The sequence below is a fragment of the Anabas testudineus genome, chromosome 2 (genome assembly GCF_900324465.2).
Source record: "Anabas testudineus chromosome 2, fAnaTes1.2, whole genome shotgun sequence".
Classification (NCBI taxonomy): Eukaryota; Metazoa; Chordata; class Actinopteri; order Anabantiformes; family Anabantidae; genus Anabas; species Anabas testudineus.
The window spans coordinates 11,929,215-11,953,496 of NC_046611.1; the positions used below are offsets into that span (position 1 = coordinate 11,929,215).

The 24,282-nt window shown below is 43.8% G+C and overlaps 3 protein-coding genes across 4 annotated transcripts; 1 reads left to right on the forward strand and 2 right to left on the reverse strand.

Moving 5' to 3' along the window:
* Positions 1-296: 296 nt before the first annotated feature.
* fam117ba (family with sequence similarity 117 member Ba) lies at positions 297-9,579 on the forward strand. The gene is made up of 10 exons (XM_026363530.1): positions 297-484; positions 1,418-1,538; positions 1,638-1,718; positions 3,287-3,523; positions 4,529-4,612; positions 4,765-4,875; positions 5,753-5,896; positions 6,007-6,214; positions 6,332-6,452; positions 6,876-9,579. Exons 1-10 carry the CDS (start codon positions 297-299, stop codon positions 7,099-7,101), a joined length of 1,521 nt encoding a protein of 506 aa, XP_026219315.1. The 3' UTR covers positions 7,102-9,579.
* A 192-nt stretch (positions 9,580-9,771) lies between these two features.
* ical1 (islet cell autoantigen 1-like) lies at positions 9,772-19,272 on the reverse strand. 2 transcript variants are annotated; one of them, XM_026363139.1, is made up of 15 exons: positions 19,166-19,272; positions 18,474-18,506; positions 18,160-18,334; positions 15,683-15,755; positions 15,205-15,328; positions 14,917-15,115; positions 14,694-14,819; positions 14,391-14,489; positions 14,189-14,274; positions 13,638-13,687; positions 13,280-13,324; positions 12,943-13,164; positions 11,819-12,076; positions 11,621-11,713; positions 9,772-11,470 (listed from the first exon to the last, which is right to left on the reverse strand). In XM_026363139.1, exons 2-15 carry the CDS (start codon positions 18,482-18,484, stop codon positions 11,355-11,357), a joined length of 1,677 nt encoding a protein of 558 aa, XP_026218924.1. In that variant the 5' UTR covers positions 18,485-18,506; positions 19,166-19,272; the 3' UTR covers positions 9,772-11,354. The 2 variants fall into 2 exon arrangements, with proteins under 2 accessions (XP_026218924.1, XP_026218925.1); XM_026363140.1 differs by lacking the exon at positions 12,943-13,164.
* A 209-nt stretch (positions 19,273-19,481) lies between these two features.
* wdr12 (WD repeat domain 12) lies at positions 19,482-23,779 on the reverse strand. Its single transcript, XM_026361179.1, has 13 exons — positions 23,602-23,779; positions 23,178-23,272; positions 22,898-22,992; positions 22,645-22,751; positions 22,347-22,462; positions 22,106-22,260; positions 21,976-22,021; positions 21,805-21,890; positions 21,531-21,671; positions 21,136-21,241; positions 20,895-21,027; positions 20,543-20,615; positions 19,482-20,442 (listed from the first exon to the last, which is right to left on the reverse strand). The coding sequence occupies exons 1-13, from the start codon at positions 23,640-23,642 to the stop codon at positions 20,365-20,367; spliced, it is 1,272 nt and encodes a 423-aa protein (XP_026216964.1). The 5' UTR covers positions 23,643-23,779; the 3' UTR covers positions 19,482-20,364.
* Positions 23,780-24,282: the final 503 nt, after the last annotated feature.

Below are 24,282 nucleotides of genomic sequence, written 5' to 3' on the forward strand. Positions count from 1 at the left end.
TGTGTCTCGAAGCTAGAATGGGGAAAACAATGATGGTGATGATGTCATCACTCTTCTAGGTGACATCATGCGATGGAGCCTCTCAGTTCACGTCCTTAAAAGGAGTCACCAGGTGAAACTGATAATTCCCCCCTAAAAAAACGCCTCCGGATGACGTCATCAGGAGGAAGGTTTCGACTAGAAAAGGAATTTGATGCTGTTCGTGGTCACGTCATCCCAAAAACAATAACAAGGAAGCACGTTTGAAGTGTTTGTGTGATGCTCGGGTCGATTAACTCATCATCGTCACATGCAAAATGTCGCATTCTTCGCCGAAGCGGACACACGGGGGAGACATTTCCTCTGCTCCTCTTGTTTACCTCCCTGCTCCGCTCCGCTCCGCCGTCTGCTCCGTGCGCCCTAGCAACTGCAGCATCAACACGAGCAGCGCAGCGTCGGCTCGCTACGTCACAGCTCCTCTCCGGCTCCGCCAAGTCTGCCAGATGTTGGCGGGACTGAAGCGGAAGCTGGACGACTTGATTTCAAAATAAAACTTCTCTGTTTAGTTATGTCTGGTGGGGACACTAAAAACGACCCCCGGGCCTCATCACCATGGTCAGATTATAATCGTCAGTGGGGTATTTAGCTTAGTGAGCCTCTATTTGATCTCCCCTCACCACCCTGGCCATAAATTTATGGGGTGGTGATATGATAAATCATGTTAATTTAAGAATATGAAGCATGTTGCAAACCTAAACACTTTATTCATCTCAACTCATTTTATTTAAATAACATCTACAAAACAAAACGGCATACAATCACAGCATAAATCATTTGACCAACAAGTGTTTTCCTTTTTTAATATGGTAACAAGAGGAACTTGCATATGAATGCACAATTCAAACAATATAGTAGAAGCTTCGGGATACAGTGTTTGTATTTTTACATTTGAACAGTGTAAAATCACTACAAAGGCTGCAAATCTGTTTCAAATCTCTCCTGAGCATTATATTGATCCGAGAACACCTGTTTACCTAAAACTACAGAGAACCTCAGATAATATAATTGTACACACACTAGGCCTCATAATGTGCAGGGAGGTATTCTCCAAACTAGTTATTAATAAAACATCCATTAGATTGATCGTAAACACGGGATGACTGAGGACCTGTGGAAAACGTTTCAATCCAGGAAGGCCCCACTATAACCTTTTACTCTGAAAGCGACAGCCGGAAGCGTGTGCGTGTTACCCTCCGCCTGCTTCACACTGGTCCTTCTCCCGTCGTGTGAACCGGGGCCAGTCCAGCATCACCGCCTTCTTCTTTCCAGCTCTTCTGTATTTTCTGTCCCTCTGTTGTTTTTTACTGTCGTTTTCGGAAAGCCCGCGGACGCACGGCGCCTTTTATACACATTTTATATCCATTTCGACTTCCGCCAGAAACGTTTTCTGTAATTTAATTGGATTGTTTTGTGAAACATCCATCCACGACGACGACGAGGACGACGACGAGGAGGAGGAGGAGGAGGAGGCAGGGTGCGAACACAGCAACGCCCATTCTGTATCCACTACTGTATTCCCGTCTTCTCCATGTCTGCCTGTTTCTGCACCGACGAGGGCTTTCCTCCCTCCCCGCTGCCTCTTTAGCATCTTCGTGTAGCAGCAGACATCACCGGGGGCCGAGCTGCCCGACAGCTCCGTGCCCGTGTGGACGCAGCGCGGCCGGATCTCAGTCCTGCAGGTGAGCGCGTTATTTATTTATTTATTTATTATTTCTCCTTTCATGCACAACATCCTCTGTCTGCATGATGCTCCAGCCTGCAGCGTGCAGCATGTTTTGAAGATATGTGGGGGGTGGGGGGGGCTCTGCACGCCTGTGTCCTATTAACATATTTGGCCTCCATTACACTGTACAGGATGCTGCATGGAGAGTTCACATGCATTACGCGTTTTTTCTTTATTAAGCTTATTGAATGTTTGTATTTCATCATGTGTAATCATGAAACCTTCTTGGTAGATTTGTGTTTTTTCATTCTTTTCCAGCCAAACATGCAGAAAACATGCAGAGGCATCTGTGTAAATAAGAGCTGAGAGGCGATTGGTCAATCAAGAGAGAAATAAATGGACTCTGTTTTATTATTTGTGTGTCCAGGGTCCAATCTTTAATGTTAGAGTGATTACATAGAAATAAGACATTTGGAAATCTCCACATTTTTCATATATCAAGAAGAAAACAGTGTTTCCATCGTGTGTTTGTTGGACTGTGACAAACTGGCTGTCCCACATGTAACTGTGAGTGCTGTGCCTACTACTACTACTATTACTACTACTACCAGTGTTACTACTGCTGTCGGCCTACAGTGAACCGTAGGTTGCTGATCTGTGGGCACAGACGGAGACAGGAAGAGCAGCCGTCAAAATAAAGAGAGGCAGGCTTTCTGCTGGTAGACCGGTGATGCTCAAACACCCGTTCCCACACTCACACGAGCCCGGCTGTGTGCTAATGAAGATCAGTCAGCCCCGTTCCCTAGCAACAGCGATGTGCACCGGTCAAGGCCCCTACCAAATTTAGATCCAGCGCTGCTAGTCGGTGTTTTGTGTGTTTGTATGTATGTGTACATGCAGGTGGGTGTTAGCAGGTTTGGGTGGATTTTCAGTTCCCATCGGGTGCAAACATCGTACAAATATATGAATTCTTAATCACCTCAGTGCTTTGCATCCATTATAGTGGGGTTTGTTATGCTGCATTATTATTCTCCTGGTATAACTGGTGACAACAACCGTTATATAAAACTCCTAAATGTGGATACTAACATTACAGTTGAACATGGGTTTTGCATGATATTGTTAATATAATAAAGATAAATCAGAGAATTGAAATTCACATCCTGCACGTTTATTTTCCACTGCAAAAAATAAAATACACAAAAAAGAAAAGAGATATGACAGCAAACTGAGCTACCATACTACTATTACTGCTATTTCTACTACTACTACCACAATGTGCTGTGCAGTTCTCCCCCTGCCCCCACTTTAAGCTGTTTTAATGACATTGACCGAGGTGTGTGAGGGAGCTGTGTCAGACTTAGGGTGGCATATGCACTCTAACCAGCACGGGAAGGATTAACATCAATCTGGCAACACACACTCGTAGACGCAAGTGTGTACATGGCCACAATCCTAGACAGCCATGAGCTTATCCTGCAGGCTAGCCTGTCTGTTGATTTGTTTATGTGTTTACCATGTGTTGACAAGTAACTTGTTTACGTCTCCGGCTCCATCCTGATTCGCTCTGTTTCTCCTCCTCAGACTGCACCAGTGGCCTTAACCTCCTTCAGCTCTGTGGTGCTGCTCGGTGTCCTCTGGCGTCTCCCCCTCCCTCCCCGTCTGAGCGCTCTGCTCGTCATTCTCCTCTTGATCTCCCACCATCGCGTCCAGCTGTGGCCCTCACAGGGCGCGCTTGCTGGCTCCCACCTGACAGGTCCCTGGCCTCAGGACGACAGCCAGCACCAACACGTTCCTTACATGAGGGACAAAGCGACGCAGGTGAGTGCTGTGTTGGGACGTTTATGTCTGTGTGGGTGTGTTAGCTGTTAAAATGACTTTTGAAAATATGTTTTGAGTAAAAATGCACTGTATCTATTATGCTCTGTAGGAATTTCAACCAAAAATCAAAATGAGTTCTATAAGTTTGGACCCATGTTCTTCTGGGGACCATTAAAACTTGTATATTATCACAATCCATGCCGTAGTTCTTGAGATGTTTCAGTCTCAGTCATGTTGAGTCACTGAACACGATGCCTGTGACACATCACAGAAATAAATTCATTTTTTATCCACATCTGCAGAGTTGTTCGTCGGGTAAAGCAACGCCGCGTAGCTCAGAGTGTTTGTATGTGTCTTCTCGCTTCACGTGTGTGTATGTGTGTTTATGAAGCAGGAAATCAATGCAAAGAGGTTGAGAGAGATTGCAGATGGTTGCATCATGACTGTAGCCTCTGGCTGTCACTCAGCGACTGACTTTAACCAAACTGACTTTAAAGAGGTCAAACGGGATCTGTGTGATATTTAGCAGCAGATCAAGAAACCAGTGGTCAAACAGACACTGCAGAAATGCCTCGGGTGATAGCTGCTGCTAAAATCTACATCTTATGTGTAAACTGAACTAAAACACTCATCTTAAAGAGCGTGAACCAAAAGACATCGAAATTTCTTTTATTTATTTCAAGATTATGTATCAGCTCAGGGCGAGAACTGCAATTCGCTGTGTACATTTCACGATTTCATATACTGGAAAATTTGCACAACTTACACGAGACGATTAAACGACTGAAGCATTTAAAATGCTTCTTAATCTTTTCTCCATTAAAAGTTTACACAAACAACTAACACTGCAGATTAATGACATTATTTAAGCATTCATAAATCCAGGTCTGGTTATTCTTATGACCTTTTTTCCTCCCACGTCTCCTAATTTAGCTGTTTTCTTATTGTGTTGTTTGATATTTTGCTCTAGTGTGTATTTTACCAGTGTGCATGTGTGTGTGTCAGACCCCCAGGGCCTGGGCAGATGAGAGGAGGAGGGGCTCTCACAAACGCTCGGCCTCCTGCGGGAGCACCGACCAGCTCAAGGAGGTCAGTGCTTAATCTTGATTTTTGGGACCAGACTGATCAACTGCTGTATTAGACTTATTAGTCTTATTTTGGTGAACTAACTAACTGAGTGTATGTCTGTACACATCTATATGTCTGCATTACAGTGTCTGTCTGTGTGTGAACCTCTCCAGATTGCCAAATTGCGTCAGCAGCTTCAGCGCAGCAAACGCAGCAGCCGCCACCGGAGGGACAAAGAGCGCAAGTCCCCCTTCAATGGCAGCCACACCATCATCCAGTCGCAGGTGACCAATAGAGACTGGGAGTGTGTCTAAATGGTTCTGTGTCTGAGGAACTAGGTTGTGTCCCTGATCTCGAGGGTTTTGAGGACGCCCCAGTTTTCCTCGTGTCCTTGTTTGGTTCTGATGAGTCTGTGTGTGTGTGTGTGTGTGTGTGTGTGTGTGTGTAATTGAAAATGTGACATCAGGTTTTTAACTGGTCTGTGCAGAATCACTTCAATCTGGGCTCCTCTGGCTGCACATAGACGCAAACGTGTGCTCTTAGTGCAGATTCCTGTGTTATACTCTCCCTGTGGAGTGGGGAAGTACAGTTGTCCTGATTTCTGGGCCTCCCCATGAGACGAAGCGAGGACAGCCTGAGATCTCATGCAACTTTACTAACAATGCATTTGATCCATAGAGCCACCAGCCAGCAGCAACATACTTACACACCCACAGTAAAGAAGAAGAGTTTTTAATTCCACTCTCATGCAAATTATAATAATTAACTGTCCAGAAGACGCTCTGTCACTGGCAGCGTGTTGAAAACCTGTGGACATCAGGTGCTATGCTGCAGGCAAAATAATCAAAAAAAGAAAATTTGGATTTGCTGTGTTTTCATTGTTGTGCTTTGAGAGGGGCCCCACGTGTCACATAGACTAACCCAGTCCTCCCCCAGTCTGGTTGGCACATGAGGAAAACAGGACTGCAGAAAGTATTTCCAGAGCAAAACAGAATACGTTGCATAATATAACGATTATGAGGTGATTTGCACATCAGCACCCGCCATGTTTTTGCAGATGTCAAACATTAAAGTAGAAGATTTTTGTTATATAAAGTAATTGTTTTACATTCTGTATTAAATCCAGATGTGTGTGTTTGTGTGCATCTGTGTGTTCTGCAGTCGCCCATGCCCAAGACCATTCTGATCCCCATCCCTATATCCAAGTCATCGGCCCCTCGTTTCCGCAACAGCGTGGAGGGCCTGAACCAAGAGATCGAGCGCATCATCATCAGAGACACCCCAGAGAAGGAAGAGACCATCGTGGTGAGTACTGTGTGTCCTCGGTAGTCGAGGGATTCGCTCACCAACCCTAGCGGCGTTAAGCCTTCTGTGTTGTTATTGTGACCTCATTTGTATGTTTGTGTGTTCAACAGCCCCAGGATGTCCCAGATGGGCACCGTGCACCCCCACCCGTCCCCCCGCAGCGCAGCAGCAGCACCCGCAGCATCGACACACAGACGCCCTCGGGGGGTGGCCTGAGTGGTAACCATAGCAACTGCAGTAGCCGACCTGACTCCATCTCGCCCTCCTACCTCACCGTCCTCAACGACACGGGTGGAGGCAGCCCCTATGAGGACAAAGGTGATCCAGGACACACACACACACACACACCATGTATTGTAACAGTTGCCCCCCCCCCCCCCTCTGTGGCTGACGCTGACTTTTTGATTTCGTTCCTTCCTTCTCTGTTGTCCTCAGAGCTGGTCCCCTGCTCTCCACTGCCTAAATACGCCGCCTCCCCCAGACCCAACAACAGCTACACTTTCAAGAGAGAACCTCCAGAGGGCTGCGAGAAGGTCAAAGTGATCGAGGAGACCATGTGAGTAGATCTGTGGGGTTTTCTAAAGTCTGATGTCATCACATCTGAGTTTGAGCCCACTCTCCTATCTAAAATTACAGTCAGCTGTTAGCTTAGCATAAACCATGGAGACAGAAGAAAACAGCTGGCCTGCCTCTGCGTGGAGGGATGAAAATGTGCCTACAGCATCTGTAATTATCATGTTGTATGCTGTTAGTTAAATCTGGACATAAAATGAAATGCGAGAGTGAAAAGCGATGTTTTTTTAAACATGTTTATTTGGAAATGTTTCTAGTTGCTTTGCTAAGCTAAGCTAACCATCTGCAGCATGTAGCTTCATATCGAGTGGGACTGTGCAAACATTTTTCTTCTATAAAAATGCTGCAGTAAATCTTTCTTGCAGCGCTGCAGTAACCGTCACTTGTGTGTGTTTTGTGTTTCCAGGCCCAAAACCCTGCAGGAGATTCCTCCTTTCCTGTGTCCCGACCGCAACAAGGTCAACTTCATCCCCAACAGCGGCTCTGCCTTCTGCCTCGTCAAAATCCTCAAGCCCTTACTCCCCACCCCGGACCTCAACTTTCGCCCCGGGGTGGGCCTGCGAAGCCTGTCCCCGTCCCTCGTGCCTCTTTCCACCCAGCCCTGCCTCCTAGAGGAGCCTGAGAGCTTCTGACAAGTCTTTTAAGTCGCCACAGCCCCCGAAACAACCACCCCACTCCCGAAAAGAAAAAATAAAAATAAAAATCTGAAAACATTTGAAATGAGGAAACAGCCCTTCAGCTCCAAAAAATGCCTTCAGCATGCCAGCTAAGCTCTCTGATGTCCTTATCTTGTTGAAAAAGCGCTTCCCACTGCCTCTCCTCCTCAGACGGCTACAACACGAGAGTCCTGCAGCCCTGTGCGGGCGTCTGCAGCCAACATTTCATCGCTTTCTTCTACCTTTAGTGCTGGTTATGTTCCATTTTATGGGGGGGAAAGGGTGAAAGGACAAACTCTTTGATTTCATCGTATTATACCATGGCGCCTTTCCACGGACATATCTCTTTTTCTATCTGTAGTTATTTCTCTTGATATAAAATATGCCTTCCATTACAAAAAAAAAAAAAAAAAAAAAGGCCGCTGATTTCCTTAGCGACCAAGAGATTGACCACGGAGGCTAATTTTGGTGCTGCCAGATATATCGTAGCAAAACTTGAAGGGTCGTGATAAGGAGACGTTAAAAAATGTGCCTGATATTTTAGACTGGTGCTCTGATCATGTTTGAGCATTTAGCATGAGGCGCATGATCACTGCACTACGGTGGCCATAGATACACACCGTACCGAAGCAGGGCCAAGCTTAAAAAACACTAGGAAGGCGGCGTAGAAGCAGCGCACACACCCCTGTGAACCAAATCCAGACACATGTTTTGTACTTTAAGCAGCATTTTACACTGAAGCTGAAGTAGAAGTGGTACAAGCTGAACCAGGGCCCTGCTGGGACGTGTGCATCTATAGGAAACACAGGCCAGGGCTATGACGTGCAGCATGTTCTACGTGTCTGCTTGCCCCTCCTTTTCCTTTCCCAGCACCAGCTTTTCCTCACAGTGTTTTTTATTTCAAGGCCGGTTCATACATCCCGTTTGCCTTCTGGTGGACGCGTTCGTCTGAGGCTGCGTTCACGGACACGTTCCACACACGTGCACTGCAGAACGTGACGACATGTTATGTGGAACCGCTTCACAAGAACAGTGTCGTGGACGTTGAAATGAAATCTGCATATTCAGCAGGCGTATGAATTGGCCTTTACGCTCACTTCACCACCATCACAACCACCTCCTTATGTTCCTCATTTCTCCTTCGTTAACCGTCCCTCACAACGCCGATTTCCTTCCGTCTTGCTCAGCTTGCGTTGTGAAATCTGCTCAGAAGGGTCTCGTCCATGCAGGACTCGCCCCTCTAGCTTGCGAGGCCTGGTCACGGAGAGGTTAACGAACCCAAGCACTACACTGCAGACCGTGGAGGTACAGCGAGTTGTACTAATTAGATACCAGCCACGTTTTGGAAGTCAAAGCCCAATACAACACAAAATCAGTGTGGTTAACACAGGAAGAGGCTTGAAGCGTGCACAGACACAAATATGGAGTTATGCATGTATAGTGTGAATACATGGTGGGCTATGTAGACAGCTAGACTACTTCAAATAGAAGAATTATTGGTTGTGTGATATACGTTTAACACACAAATCAAATGTAGATTAAGGAAAAATGCAGACAGCAAACATTAACCAGGGTCTAGTAAATAAAGCTGATGATCTGCTGGATGTGTAAAAAGACAGATTTACTTAAAGGTAAAGTCAGTGTAATGTTCACAGAGGCAGTTAATGCAGCTTTAAATCATCACTGAACACACAACAGGATTAAAGCTGTGGTTTGCATTCAACCACATTATGTAGTTTTTATTTTCTGAATACATTTTTGTACTGAAGAAAAAATCAAATTCCAATTCCAACGTGGACACAGGACAGCGAGTCGTGGTCACGCTCCCGCGGTGTGGAGTGTAGTCGTGGTGGTTGACGGCCTCTTCGCGCTCTGGCCCACCCTCCTGTATATGTCATTACTATCTGACTGTGCCTGGTCCGGTGGGATAGGAATGTACTGGATTTGTATATATAGAGGCACAATGTGTTTGTATTATCGCCTGACAATGATATGTATCTGAATGAGTCAAATGTACCATATAGCCCCCCCTCCCCCTCCCTCTGTCCTCCACTGAGTACTGTGAATGACTACATCTCATTATTGTGACAGATAATGTATTTATTTATAAGACAGGAGTGTCATCTGGTCTTCAGAGAATTTTAATCAATAGATTACATTGTCCATCTCAGGTCATAGAGAATAGGATACTAACTTCTCAGCGCACACTAACAAGTCTACACTACTATATGAGAGCAAAGCAACAACTGCGAACTATGTAGCCTCACACAGTGGACGTCCTGAACGATGTAAACGTGTTTCGGAGTAGAATTAGAGAGAGAGAAGTGCAGATGTTGTTTGTTCGGTGACCTGAAGGAACGACTGGTTACGTAACAAGTTTTAAAATTACACCAGAAATGAGGAGTTGCGTTCCAAAATGAGATATCCACTTGCTGAAAAACAATCACACCCACAGCAACATGTTCTTATTTATCATTTCCAGATGATAACAGTGTGTTTACAAGAACTAGTTTGACAAAGCTGATTCATAAATGGGGAAAAAATCGGATTTCTTTCCAGCTTTTCTTTTGTTTTTGTGTTATTCAAAGTGGATACACAGCATTTTGGAATGAGGCTCAACACAGCGATTCTTTGTTTGCTTGTCCAGTTTATTGGAAATCGAACTGCCAAGTTTTCATCTGTTAAACCCCCTCGAGTGAAATAAAAAGGCATAGTTGACTTAAATAAAGCATTTGTGATTGATTTGAGAAATACATTCTGTTTGAAGGTGTGAATCAAAAGTAAACAGAAGAATACAAGAGGTGACAGAAATACTAACACAGTCGCTTCCCTTGTGACTCTCACGAGAGCGTTTAGAGTTCATTGTTGCCTTCTGCTGCTAAGAAAAGTGCCAACAACAACAAAATAATACATGACAGTTATACAAAAGGTCTTTTAGTTGTCTTGCTAACAAAACATAAGTGTTTCCCATAATGCACTCTGCTCTCCACAGCTCCGCTGACTGTGACTTACACAAATTTCATCAATGAGGATTTAACTTCAGTAATTTATTTTCTTTATATTATCCATAAAATGTATTTTAGAAAGTCACATCTGCGCCTTCATTTAGCATTAGAACGAGGCGTAAACATTCACACACGTCAATCTTTGCCGTTTTCCAGCTTCAATGTTGATTCTCGTCCCCATTGAACCATTAAAGATTTACATCATTTATCTGTGCATCCTCAAAATACACAACACAAAGAGATAAAAATGCCTTTTTGATAGTGTTACTTTACTTATCTTACACAAAAACAATTTGGTGCAGAGCAAGTCCTGCTGTTTGTACTTTTGCAGGACCCAACAAAGACAATAAAACCCCTGTGGCCTACATTAAAACTCCATTCTAGAGAACTACAAAAGAAAGCTTTCATGCTTCACACATGTTTCTTGGCCTTGGACTGAAATTTAAACAACAGATGAGAGATGATCATCTCAAACACATCCTGTTTGCAGTGTAGGTTGAGATTCTGTTGCAGGGTGAATACCCAGACCCAATCTGATGAAACTCAACTGTACACAATTTAGAAATCGGGTTCAGCCACCACACTCGCATCCATCCTATAGTTCAGGGTTCAGATACACCCCTCATACATTCAGTACGTGACAATCATGTGCTACTGCATTATAGAGTAAATTGAATTTTAACATCCTTGTGATGTGTACACACGGCACACTGACACACACCCACACAACACAACCGTTAATAAAACACAGTAAAGCACACAACGCAAGTCCAAAATAGAGCTGTCGCCCAAACGCACCCTGACGGACAGAAGCTGCTTGAACGAATAGTGAAACGTAACACAAACCCTGTGAGGTTTGCTGGGTGCATATGACTCTTCAGTTAGCAGCTGGAGAGGAGGTTTTTTCTCTGTTTTTGTTTTTTCTCCAGTGTAACAAGTGGATGTGTGAGTGTGGACACGTCTCCTCCTGGTAACACATAAGCAGGAGCGTGTGTGGGCGTAATGTTTGTGTATTCATCGCTGTTAATGTGTCTTTTACTTGGCTGTTGAAATGAAAAGCTGCTGAAAACCAGATCATACACTGCTCCTCGCTCTCTCTCACACACACACACACACACACACACACACACACACACACACACACACACACACACACACACACACACACACACACACAACCACACACACAACCACACACAACCACACACAACCACACACATAGCTTCAGGCATTGAGCAGCTCGTCAGCAGAACGTCCTATGGCGTCAGGATTAGAAAGGGGGTCCAGGTCTGCAAACAGGTTGAACCAGGCAGACATGTCTTTGGATCCACCTGGAGCAGCTGTGCACACACACACACACACACAGAGTTAGTTTCAATGTTATCACACTGTGACATGCAATTTTTATTTAATACAACTGCTGCTTGGATAGCCGTTCCCTAAACCAGACTAGTTTTCCAGAATAAAAACCTGTTCAGACGACAGCTTACCATTGGCTGCTGAACTCTGAGCAGGCTGGGCTGATTGGCTCTGACCAGGAGGCTGCAGGGGCGGAGCCTGAAACATAGGGGGAGTTGACCAGCCTAAAAGACAAAGCAGGACATCGTTTTACTGCTTCTGTATCACATAGAGAACCCAGTCAGTGTGGTGCAAGAAGCTCGTTCCCCCAGCAGAGGGCAGTGTCCTACCCGTGGAGCTCAGACTGTGATCCAGCAGCTGAGAGGGCAGGAAGCCCGTGGGGCTGGGGGGGTCCGAGGGGAGACACGCTGCTTGCCCGCCGCTAGTTGCCGCCGTGCCTGCCGGAGTGGCGCTGGGAGGGTCAAACATCCCGAAAGCATCCTGCCACTCTTTGCTGAACTCATCACTTCCCCCAGGACCCGGGCTCAGGAGGTCTTTCAGAAAAGCCATGTCGCCCTTCTCGCCGTCTTCCTCGTCTTGGCTGAGCCCTGTAGAGGGGGGTGCACCATAAGAGAGCAGAATGGAAGAGGGGCAGTTGTTAGACCAGAGATGAATGATTGTGAAAGTGTGTGTGAGCAGCAGTGTGTTATAGATCAGGATTTAGCAGCTACAGAGCCAATTAAGAAAACACTATTCTCTCTTAATCCAAGCTAAAGGGAAGGAAACATGTACTAATGCTGAGCAGGCCTCTATTCAAAGTCACTTCATACATTAGTAATGGATCCTTAATAACAAAGAATATGTAAAAAAAAAAAAAAAAGATGCACCAAAATTAGCAGTATGTACTGGTGTCATCCATCAGGGCCCTTTAAAGGACCCTTTACCCTGATTTCCCCATGATGAAGTCAGCCAGTACAGAACTTTGTTATGTCTTCTCCTTTGTGTTGACATTTCATCGTGCTTGCTGTGCTGTGGGGGCATGTGTTTTTATTATCAGAGGCATGCAGGGGCAGGAACAAGTGTGGAACATGTTAGTGAGTTTAGTGCTGGCTGGTAGATGTTGTCTGTGAACAGAGGTGTGTCCAGCCTCCATAAGACGCCAGCTAAGCTGCTGGAGACTGTACATTACATTTATATTTACATTTAGTGATTTGACAGATGCTTTTATACTAAGTGACTTAGAAAAAACTGTAAATGCAGCGCAGAATCTCAAAGAAGTGAACTCTACCGTTTACCCTTAAAGACGAAGATGAGGGAAACAAAGCCCCATCTAAGCAGAGTGAATCCAGATCCAAAGTGTGAAAAGAAGCAGAGTTGAAATCCCAGGAGAGCAAACCAAGCAAAGTTAAAAGGAAAACTAAGAACTAGTGAGGCAGCTCTGGGCGGAACAAATACTAGACGTCAGCTGCTTTACCAGTGGCGGGCAGCGGTGAGAGGCTGGACTCGAGGCTTCCAAAGCCCCAGAGCTCATTCTGGTTTCCAGCTTGAAGAGAAGGCAGGGGCTGGAGCAGGGCATTTGGTGGGGCCGGGAGCTGTGGCAGATCGCAAGCCATGAGCATGAGGTCATCATCAGAGCCCGCTGACGCTCCACTGACGTCACGCAGAACCTCAGTGGCCGTGGTCGCAGCTTGGTGCGCTGGGATCAAAGAGTCATTGAGCCGAGAGGCAACAATCCTGGTTTACGCTAATACACAAATGCTGGCTCCAGAGAATGCCAAACACTCTCCCAACACACACAAACACACACTTACCACTCTCACTGGTTTGTCTCTGTCCATCACTGCTGTGGGCGGGGTCTGGAAAGGAGGTAACATCTTTAAATGACGTGCGTTATTACAGCACCTGTCTGTTAAAAACCACTGAAATTCTCTGAATGAATTTAATATCCAAAGGTTTCTCGCTGTGTCATTATGAAATTTGAGCCATTTATAAAACCCTGTCATCTACATTTCTGCCCATACACACATAAAAAAGGTAGCACTGTATTCTCAATGTTAATACTTGCTAATTAACATTAGCAAGCTTGAAAAAGCAACTTAAAAATACAATATCATTTAGGAGACATGGAAAGCCTATTTTGTGTTGCAGCCTGCAGGGGGCATCACATACCTGCTTCAGAGGAACTTCCTGCTGGCTGGTCGTCATCCAATGACACCAGACTGAGGAAGGAAGGAAGGAAGGACAGAGAAATTAGACGAGGGCTAATCTAACTGGCGAGGAATGCTTTCATCATAAAAGTACAAGAAGAAGAAGAACAGTCTAAGTTTCAACATTTTAAAGCCATGAACAACCACATAGTTAACTACTGTCACTGTCAAACCTGCCACACACGCACACTTACTTGTGGGGAAACCTGGGCACAACAAAAGCCTCAGGTTTGATGAAGACATAGCTGAGGTTAGTGTGGGTGCAAATACAGTCACGAGGGACAGAGCAGAGAGAGCGAGGTGAGAATCCAGAGATGGAAAATGATGACAACACAAATGTGAGAGGAGAGAGTAGTAACACAAAAACAGAGGCAGATGGTACAGCAGCATGCGAGTGTGTGAGAGTGAGTGTGTGGGAGAACTGGGTTCGATAACACACAAGACGATATTAGATTCCTCTGGTCGTGAAAAATTGACTTAACATAGAAACTTCTTAAATGAGTGTTCTCTCACTTGTCTGCGTTGCTCTGTAGAGACTTCTCCTTCCTGTCCTCTTGTTTCTGGGAGTCTGTGATCTCCTCCAGTGGATCTCGCAGGTCCTGCGTTAACATGTAACTTTAGCTTTAAGAGGTTACACAGCTAAAGTCACAGAGACAACCACAGAATCTCCGTGTGATTTGTGAGGCACACATCATGTCATTTTTGTTTTAGTTACCTTGAGTGTGGTGAAGTGGTACGGTACATGTCCTTGGAAGGCCTCGTGGATCCCTGACATGGCGTGGGCCGTCTTCTCCCAGAACTGCAGCAGAATGGTCTGTCGTGACAGGAAAGGCACGATTAACACAAGCAAATGGATAAATTAAAATACCTGATTTATATTACAGATAAAAGGAGTGTTTGCCGGTGAATCTCTTCAAAATAAAAGCTGCTCATTTACACTACAAAACATTCGCACTATTTCCACTGTGGTTATGTGTCCAGAAAGTTACTGCAACAGTCAGTTTTGACAGACACTCACCTGGTAGGTACAGAGGGAGTGTGAAAGCATGTTGCAGCGGCTGGCTCCCAGCATGTCCACCTTCTGGCACACATCATTCTTCAGCTTCTCAAACTGACCCTTTGTCCCTCGGACCTGGGCTTGGACCTGACAACAGAAGGACGAAAACAAGAGAACAGACATAAATATATTTACTAACAGAGAGAGAGAGCATGTCCACACTCTCCGATAAGCGTCCTCCTACTTTGCGGAACTTTTCCAGCTGTTTGTATGTGTCTGGGTCCAGTTCTTGGGACACGTCTTTCATCCAGAGCAGAGCTCCTCTGTACTCTGTGCGGGCTTTCTCCATTCGACTGACTGTCAGCAGCGTGTCGGCGATGGCTCTGCGCCTGAATGTCTCCACCTCCTGGTGCAAACGATGCAGTGGTGGGCGAAGTGCCATTCTAGAGAAGTAGGACAATGTTGAAAGTTGAGGGTTTTTTAAAACACTTTGCAACAGTCAGTGTCATTATTTTCTGCTGCTGTCGCTGACCTCTGCTTGGCTGAGGTGCACAGGGCTTTGCTGGTAGCATCCATCATGTTGCCAGCTTTGGTGCGATCATGTTCGGCCTGGAAGCGCAGGAAGAGGCCGAGCTCATTCTCCTCCTGAGACAAGCCTGGAGAAAGAGAGAGAAACGTTTTCCAGTTTTATCAAATGAAAACATATTCTCATATGTGTGTTATGTATCTAAGTTATTTTATTTACATATTTTAACCACCCCCCATTCAGTCCAAATATTATGTCCAAATTCTAGAGGTAAATGTTAGGACTTTAAAGTGTAAAGCAAAAATGACCAGTACTTGACAATGATACCGTAAGTGATGATGATGTATTTAGGATAAACAATGTGCACTAATGTATAAATAGTGTTACAAAACGTGTGTTTTGTGACTAATGTGATATTATCATGTCTGAAACGAATAGTTCCTGTTCTTATCATACGACAGATCTAGTTTGGTTCGTCACTCACGTGTAATCCTGTCCTGGTACCTCTCGATCACCTTCAGCAGCTCTGTGCACGTGGACTGAACCGAGCGAAAGAACTGCAGAGACAAACAGAACAATGTTTCATGGAGGGATTCATGGAGTTTTTTCTCTTCCCTGTCTAGTCAGTCAGCAGCCTCTCCTCCCGTCTGGTACACAAGAACCTTGACTAAATGACCAGCGTGTGTCATAGCAACAGCTAGTTTATGGCCACTCCAATGCTGTGAAGAGTGAGGGATAAAAGGGTCACTTTGACTTTTACAGCCTGAGAGGGAGAGAGAAGGCTTTAGGCTCAGGAAGTGTGTATGTGTGTGTGTCTCATTACATTTGGCCTGAAGCTTGAATCTCTTTCAGTTCCACTGCAGAAAATTAGAAAGGAAAACCATCATAATCCAACTAAAATAAGTATACAAAATAACTTGTGTGTTGTCTTAACATCTCTACATAAAAGAACAAAAAACAAAACTTTACATGTAACCAGTAAAAAAAAAACAAAGACTTCCTTTAACAATAAAGCGACGCCTCTTGTGAAACTGTGCTGCTGAAATAGATGGAAGTTGTCACGCTGTTATCTCAAAATTTGTTAGCAACATTCCTTTGTTGACACGCCAAAACATCTGATTGGAAACCAGATGCAGATGTGTCTCCTAAAACTGGAAACATAAAAACTACCAGGAAAACTGTGAATTCTCAAACTAATCCTAACTTTTAGTTTGACCAATCATATCACTAGGTGTCAAGAAAATGACTGTAATTGCATCAGGTGGGACACCTTTTAAATGCAAATATACTTTATACAACATTTTCAAGGATGCAGCCTGATGTTTCAATTGGTGGACTTCACCTTTAACTACAGCTCAGCTACAGCCTCAACTCGACTTCGTTATCCAGTGGAAACACAGACAGACTTAAGACTGGGACAGCTCAGAGGGAGGAGGTGACTTGAACATATGTAGAGTTAATGATTAACTGTAGAATAAACAGCCACTGCCTTCAGTTTGTCTGCCTCAGCAGGAGCCAAACACCTGTCGGTGTCAGATCTTTGCCTGTGTGCAGGTTTCCATTCCTGCATAACGCGCCTCTTTAAATGTTTGTTAGTGAGACGTGCGATACTGAGCACAGTGTGTACAACTCCTCTGTCTGAGTCACTCCAATATGGCAGGTAAAAAAAAATGTGGCAGAAAGAGATAAACATTTACTCTGTGCACCAGATTGATGTATATATCCACCACGTCATAAACATGTGTCTTATGGAGACTGTCTTTGCTTTTTTCATCCAAAGAAAAATGATGGATGCAGAATTTAAATTTGTGCAAAATATTAAAAAAAAGTTTTCAACATTTGTAAATTATTGTCAAAATCTAATCTTCAGTTTGGTACAAAAAGCCCATAAGTCACTAAGCAAAAGCAGCCCAGATGAAATTTCAAAATGCTCTGAGGCAATGCTGAGATAAAATCAGGTTAGCTGCAAGGCTGCCATCCTGCAGCAGCTCCAGATCTAATCTGCCCCTGGTGATTCTCCTGCCCTGCCGGGTCACAGAGAGCTCAAAGACGAGATAACAAAAACAGAAATGCAACAACACGGATGTTATTCAAAAAAATAGCTAATTCTCCTTTTGTTTTTGTCCTTCAGACACCCCTCCCCCAACTCTGTTCCTGTAACACTGGGGCCAAATCCAGCGCCAGTGAGAGTAGGAGGACAGAAGAGACCTGATCTTGTTGCAGAGCAAACAAAAGCCTCACAGTGCATCTCTAGTAGCTAAGTGAAACTCTACCACATCCCTGCCTCACAGGACTGGCTCAGACTATCTGTTGTGGCTAAATGCCAGCCAGGAGCCAGTCCAAACTGTCAGCTCTAATGTGTTGCACAGGTGACGAATGACTAAGAGGTAGATGCATATACTGTATCTTGTTGACAGCTATGATGTGGTGTGAGACATCACACGTCTAATTAGACAATTACAAGTAGGCAGCAACACAAGAGCTCTGCAAACAAAGGACACCTTGAACCAACATGCTGTGGATATTCAGCTGCAATGACTGTGCAGCTCCATAACGTGTGCACCCTTTCTAAACTTCACACAAGCTCCATTTTATTTTTAGAGTTATATGCTTGTGTGCATCACTCTAGGACTGTGTAGAAACTGTGTAGAGTGTAGAAAATGGCAAATCCAATTATAGCTCAATAAAACATGCAGTGACTAGAACTGTTTGTTCTCTGTCCAAGCAGAAGTCATTGTTTCACCAAACCTTTTATACACGTTATTCACCTTTTTGTCACTTAAGAGCTGACAACTCGTCAGAATCAAGACAGAATAAAATGATGTGCAGCATCCGTGATATGATATGGCACAAATGACATGAGTGGCGAGTCCAAACCATCTTATGTTCACCTGTCAACACCTCGAAACTCATTGTGTTGTTAGTAATAAATAAAAGGTTTTAAAATCTCTCCTCACATACCTCGAGCTTAGCATCCAGGTCAGCGTCTGACGCCACCACATACTCGTCCTCCTTCTTGCCTGTGGCTTTGATGAGGACTTGCTTGGTCTTCCAGAACTTCTTCTGCATGCGAGCCATCACTGAGCTGTCCTCCCCGAGCAGAGCTTGGCTGCCACTTAACATGCCCCCTGTGAACCTGGACCCAGAGCAGTGGTTTTGTCAGTGACATTTTAAGACCACAGTCTAGTTTCTACCTGACTGTGTTGTTCTGCTTATTAGAACAGTGTTTTTCAGATGAGATATTAAAGATATAGAAATATGAGATTCACACATACCCATCCATCATTGGATATCAGCGCTTTGCTGTTCTGAAGACAAAGAACAAATGTTTAGACATTACACTTTGAAATAGAACAACTGATGTCAATGATTGTCCACAAACATGTTTACACAGCCATGCATGGCTGCAATCAAAGGAATAAAGAAATAATCAACTGCTGTTGTTTTTTCTGCATAATTTTACAGAGACTAAACAGCAGCTCACAGCTGTTTCCCCCAGTGATTTCGACTTCTGTGCGGTTCTTCCAAGGCTTTTGTGGCCAGGCGAACACTTGCAGATGCTAAAGGCTACACAGCTAATCTGACACGGTTCTTGGAGCAGAGATCAGACACCTGCGACTTGAGGGAGTCATAAGAGAAAAGGGAGACAGCTAACGACAAGCTAGCTGCCGAGGCTAGCAGGGGCTCCGTCAGTTACAGCAAAACAAAAAGAAAACTTACTTAAAAAGAGAAAAGGGAAAGCGCCACGCTGACATTTATCAGCACTGTTAATCAACTTAAATAAAGAAGTAAGAGAATAGGCTGTCAGAAATGTAGCTTGGGTGCTAGCAGCAGTTGGACGTCGGCTAACTTAGTAGCAAACGTCCTGGTCAGACGAGCGTTAACGTTAACTTGACAAGAAACACAACGAGTCCGGTTTGTATCGTACAGTTGGGCATTTTTAATAACACGACAGCTCTAATTCTACCTGGCTTTTAGTTTTGTCCGGCAGTGCGAGCATCTATGCAGCGCAGGTCAGCGTCAGCTAGCCTCCTCTCCTGATAGCCATCATCATCTGAGTCACAGAAACAGGATATGCAAAGTGGCTGCAGTGGCGCCGTTCGTCCGACAGGGGGTCGCTGCTGCGCAGGGGACGCCAGAGATCGTCTAATGAATAGGAAGCTCACCTAGACTAACACTCAAGATACAGTAATTCGAGCTTCCTCTAATAAAACTCGACTATTTGGTGCATTTAGATTGAGGAACCCAACACTTCTGTAGTCATTTTATTGATTTCCACTGCAACTGTTTTATTTTCCTTGGGTAAAGCACTCTCTAGTCACCGCACTTTGGTGTGACAGTAGTATAGTATGAACAGGTAGAGTGACAGCTCTTAATTTCACCCCCTCTCTGGTCAAACCAGTTGGAGGAGGAAAACTCCTACTTAACAGTTTTCATCCTTAAACAAGTGGAAGTAAATAAAGTAAACCAGTTGCAATCGTATATTTAAGGTACAACAATGAGACAGTTATTGAAGAAAAGGTAAGAGAATGCTATATAGCAATGTGGAGTAAACCCTGGGATCATAATTGTAATTAGATTTCTCTATTAATAGTGTATATAGCTATTATTATATAGATTACTCAGTGATGGGTTCAATCATGTTTGGATTGTTTGCGTTAGAGGATAAATGTGAATTTGAATTAACAGCTTCATTTACATTTATATAGAAAAAGGAAAACTTATTCATCTCCATTCTCAGCAATACAAATCTTCAGTTAACATGTAACTGGCATTACCATCATTAATTAATGTTTTTATGTGAGTGTTATGTGTCATTGTAAGAATAAATTATCATACTGTTTGAAAAAAAAAAAACTGAATACAAATACAACACTTTAAATGATTTAAATGTATCCTCAAATTGACTTATACTCACTTGTCACACTAATAATTCCCTATGCAAAGCAACAATAACTTCAACAGGCAACTTTTTAGGAGAAACAATTAATTTATAGTTTTCTTGGGTTATGGGAAAATAAAGACAATCCATTAGACAATATGTGTAAAACATAAGGATGGGAGTGGAGGGCCGATACAAAATTCTCAGTCACTGCCGCTTTTGTCAGAACAGCGATGTTGTGTGCCTGTCTGTGCTGGATCTCTGGTTGATGCTGGCTGGTGAGCCTACGCCCCCGCATCCGTCTGACAGGGAGAGTATCTGTAGGTGTACAGCTTGTTATCCGCACCTCCGCTCAACATCAGCTGAGAAAAGAAACAGATGAAAAGGAACGGGTTATACACAGATTTTACATATGACGTAGTAAAGAGATGAAATCTTTGTCGAGGACAGCAGGCGTCTCACCCCGCTCTCTGTCCAGTCCACACAAAACACTTTGTCCTCGTGGGCAGACACGTCGTACAGAGGAGCCTTACAGCTGGAAGACAGCACCAGCAACATGCAGGAGTTAAATTTAGTCACTGGATAGCTCAAAAAAACACACCAATTCACCACATAAAAGAGTGGAGGATATAAGAGAAACACCAACACATAGGTGCAAAAACTGTCCATTAAAATGACAAAATTAACAATTATCACTACAGACAGTCTAAGACAACGTCAGACAGAAATTATGAAGACACAAATAAACATGTTGTTGGTTTGGGTCTTTGGAGGAATATGTTGGCAGTAACCGTGAACCATGAGCTTCACAGACCTTCTGGTGTCCCACAGTTTGACCAGGTTGTCTAGCGACCCAGAGACCAGCTGGTGCTCATGTGAAGGCGCCCACTTCACAGCGGTGACCCAGCCAGTGTGTGAGGTCAGAGACAGCAGCACCAGTGACCCGTCTGGAGAGAAGAGGAGCCATTTATATCCGTCAAGAGGAAAAGAAAGTACAGTACTTGCCACAGCAACCCTTCCCACAGACATTTGGAGCCCCTAGATCGCAGCGTTACCTTTGGTGCGAGGGTCCCACAGTCTGATGTGTCTGTCAGTGCTGCCTGATGCCAGTCGTCGACACAGTGGTGAGTAAGAAATACAGTTAAACACTTTGCTGCCCGTCTGTGGTAAAAAACGAACAGCATGTCAGTCATGTAAACTTGTTCCCCGGTTACCCGAGACACCTGGTTTCTCTCAGTAACCTGGTTACTGTTAGAGAGTATCAGGAGAAAGAAATGCTGGGACATTTGTTGCTTCTATTAATTAAAGATTCAGTGAGGGTACGGTATTAACTAAAAGCCACTCACATTTGATGCAGTTTATTCATGTAAATCTCAGACAAAATAAAAACAAAAAGGAATTTGATTATAGAGTATTATTGAAAAACTGAGTTTGAATCAGTTTGTCTCACCAATGTCGTCTTCATTTCTCCAGTCTCGATGTCCCACACACGGATTGTGTGGTCCCAGGATGCGCTGCAAACCTCCTCACTGTCGCTCCACAAGACAGAGGAAATGGCCTCGTTGTGTCCAGACAATGTCATCAGTGGAGTCTGTGTGAGCGGATGAACATAACAACCTTATATTCCAATATCACTTCTCAGGTACCTTTCATTCTTTTCGTTCTTCGTTTTTTTTTTTTTTTTTTTTTTGCTTTAACCCATCATAGTCTGACGCTGCACTCACTCTGGTCAGGCCCAGCTGTTGGGTCTTTTGTTTTTTCCTCGGCCTGTCAGCAGGTTCCTCAACCTCATCTGCTTCATCTGTGAGCACTGAAAACAGATGGAAAGAGTTGGAGCTTGGCAAAATATTAGCTTTTTGTTCAGCAATGCTCATTCAATCATTCTGGACACATACCTGCTGACCATATTTTCAACATTTTGTCCCAGGAGCCGCTGCAGAACTAAAGAGGAAGTACCATAAACATTACAAATGAAAACTTGTTTTTAACTTTATAATGTCTCCTTCTGTCTCCATCCAACTTTACCTTTGATCCGGTAGGGTCTGTGGCAACAGTGTCGACGCTCCCCGTGTGTCCCCGACAGCAGTGTCTGGCTTTCAGTTTGTTCTTCTCAGAGTTCCACTCCCACAGTAGGATGGTTTGGTCCAGAGAAGCCGTCAGAAGCAGGGAGGTTAGACCATCTGCATAGAAAACAGCCGAAGAGATGTTTTCAGGTTCTCATTATAAATAACAGAGTGTGTTGTGTCTACCACTCTGTTCTGCTCACCTCTTTTGACCCAGGCTACGTCTTTGACCACATCTGCATGTCCGGCTACTGTCATCACCGCCTTACCCTCAACGGACCAGATCCTGGCTGTCTTGTCATACGAACCTGTCAGGATCCTGCATAAAAACATATGGAAGTTTTTGAAACCCTAGTGCATTTGAAATTCACAATGAAACTAAAACTTTATCATCCTCTAATATTTCGAGCACACTGACAGTTGCGTCAAAGGATTCAAACTGGATATAATACAAACCAAATAGCTACATCCAATTGGTTAAATGTACCCGAGTGGTCTTACCATTCAGCATCTGCATGTACAGAGCTGATCCAGTCATCGTGCATCATACACTCCTCTGGCTCTGGAGCTGTGATGCGCTCCACATATTCAATCTCCACCACCTCTTCCTGAAACACAGACACACACCAATTATTACACACTCTTCCTGGTTAAGGAAAAAGTTTTGTCTTTTACATTATATCTCTCTGTGCACATGCACCAAGTGGGATTGGTGTTAAAACTCAAACGATTTGGGTTCTGAGACTCATCATACCGTTGATATGCCTTCTGTCTCCATATGAGTGGACAGCGGCATTCGCAGGAACTGACCCCTGACCAGGAAGTCCAGATCCACTTTGCTGTGAGATGCTGCAAAAGAAAAAAAGTGTTATCTTGAATCAATGTAAGAACTGGGATTTAGTGAATAGATTGAAATAATAAAATAAAAAACACTATACTGTGTATGTAATAATAAAGAGAATATGTTGCAAGAATGAACTGATATTACATAAAATAAATTATGAAGTAGTAGTAGTATATAAGTAGATTTTCACCATTTTTAGCCTCTAGTAGCTTGTTGATGAGATTGCTGAGGTCTTGCACTTCAGAGCCAGCTGGGATGGAGAATGGGACGTCATCTATAACATATCTACAATTTGGGAACTTCGATTAGTCAATTTCTAATCACTCTGACATGAATAGTTTTTTGATTCGTTTGTCATTTGAGTTGCTAACATTATATAACACTGAGAACACTTTTGAGGAAAGCAGTTTAGCTAGCTAAACCAAGACGCTAAAAAGAATACCGGCTACAGTAATTTCAAGGTTAACCCAACATTAACAATAAACATGCACGACTTAAAGACAGAACTATGTCGAAACAATGTGTTACTGTTTACTATAAGTTCCAGCTAGTTAGCCAGTCTGCTAACCATCCCTACCCTTTCTAATGTTATGTTAAACGTATTCAGAGCTCACCTTTTGTCCTTTGTGAAAAACCTTGCCTGTAACTGCGACATCTTTCTTACTTTTACGTTCTTGTTTAATTACAACTAACTAGAAGAATCAGTGATGTGGTTGACTAGTTACTTTCTTCCTTCATAACACATCTGACTCTCGTGTAGCTGCGCCATGTGGTACGAAGCAAGGACGAAAGTGGAGCACAGATCAAGTCAATCATTGGTGGAGCTCTGGATCGGCGCTCCTCTAGTAATGCCTGACCAAGGTAGCGCTAGAGACATTGAACCAAATGAAGATTTAAGCCTCGTACCTCGACTTTTATTATTATTATTATTATTATTATTGTTTATTTGCTTGGTGGTATGTGACCTTAAGGGTTTGTGTACCCATTCGTGTATTATATTAAAACGCACATTGCTTTCCCGTTTTTTTGTTTTGACTTTACGGAATAAAAAAAGTAAAGCGCTAAAATGAAGCAAAGAAACTGCTAGACATTAAAAACAAGTGAAACTTTAACTGAGTAGTACTTTTACTACTTATTATACTGTCATTAAACTACATGATCATTTGACATGTTTGTGGTGCCGTGAAACTGTATTACACTACACTGATTATTAATTCAATGTGGCTACAGGAAATAATAGACCTTATTCAATACATTTAAAAAGGAATACTTTAACCTAAATGCCCAAATAAGTT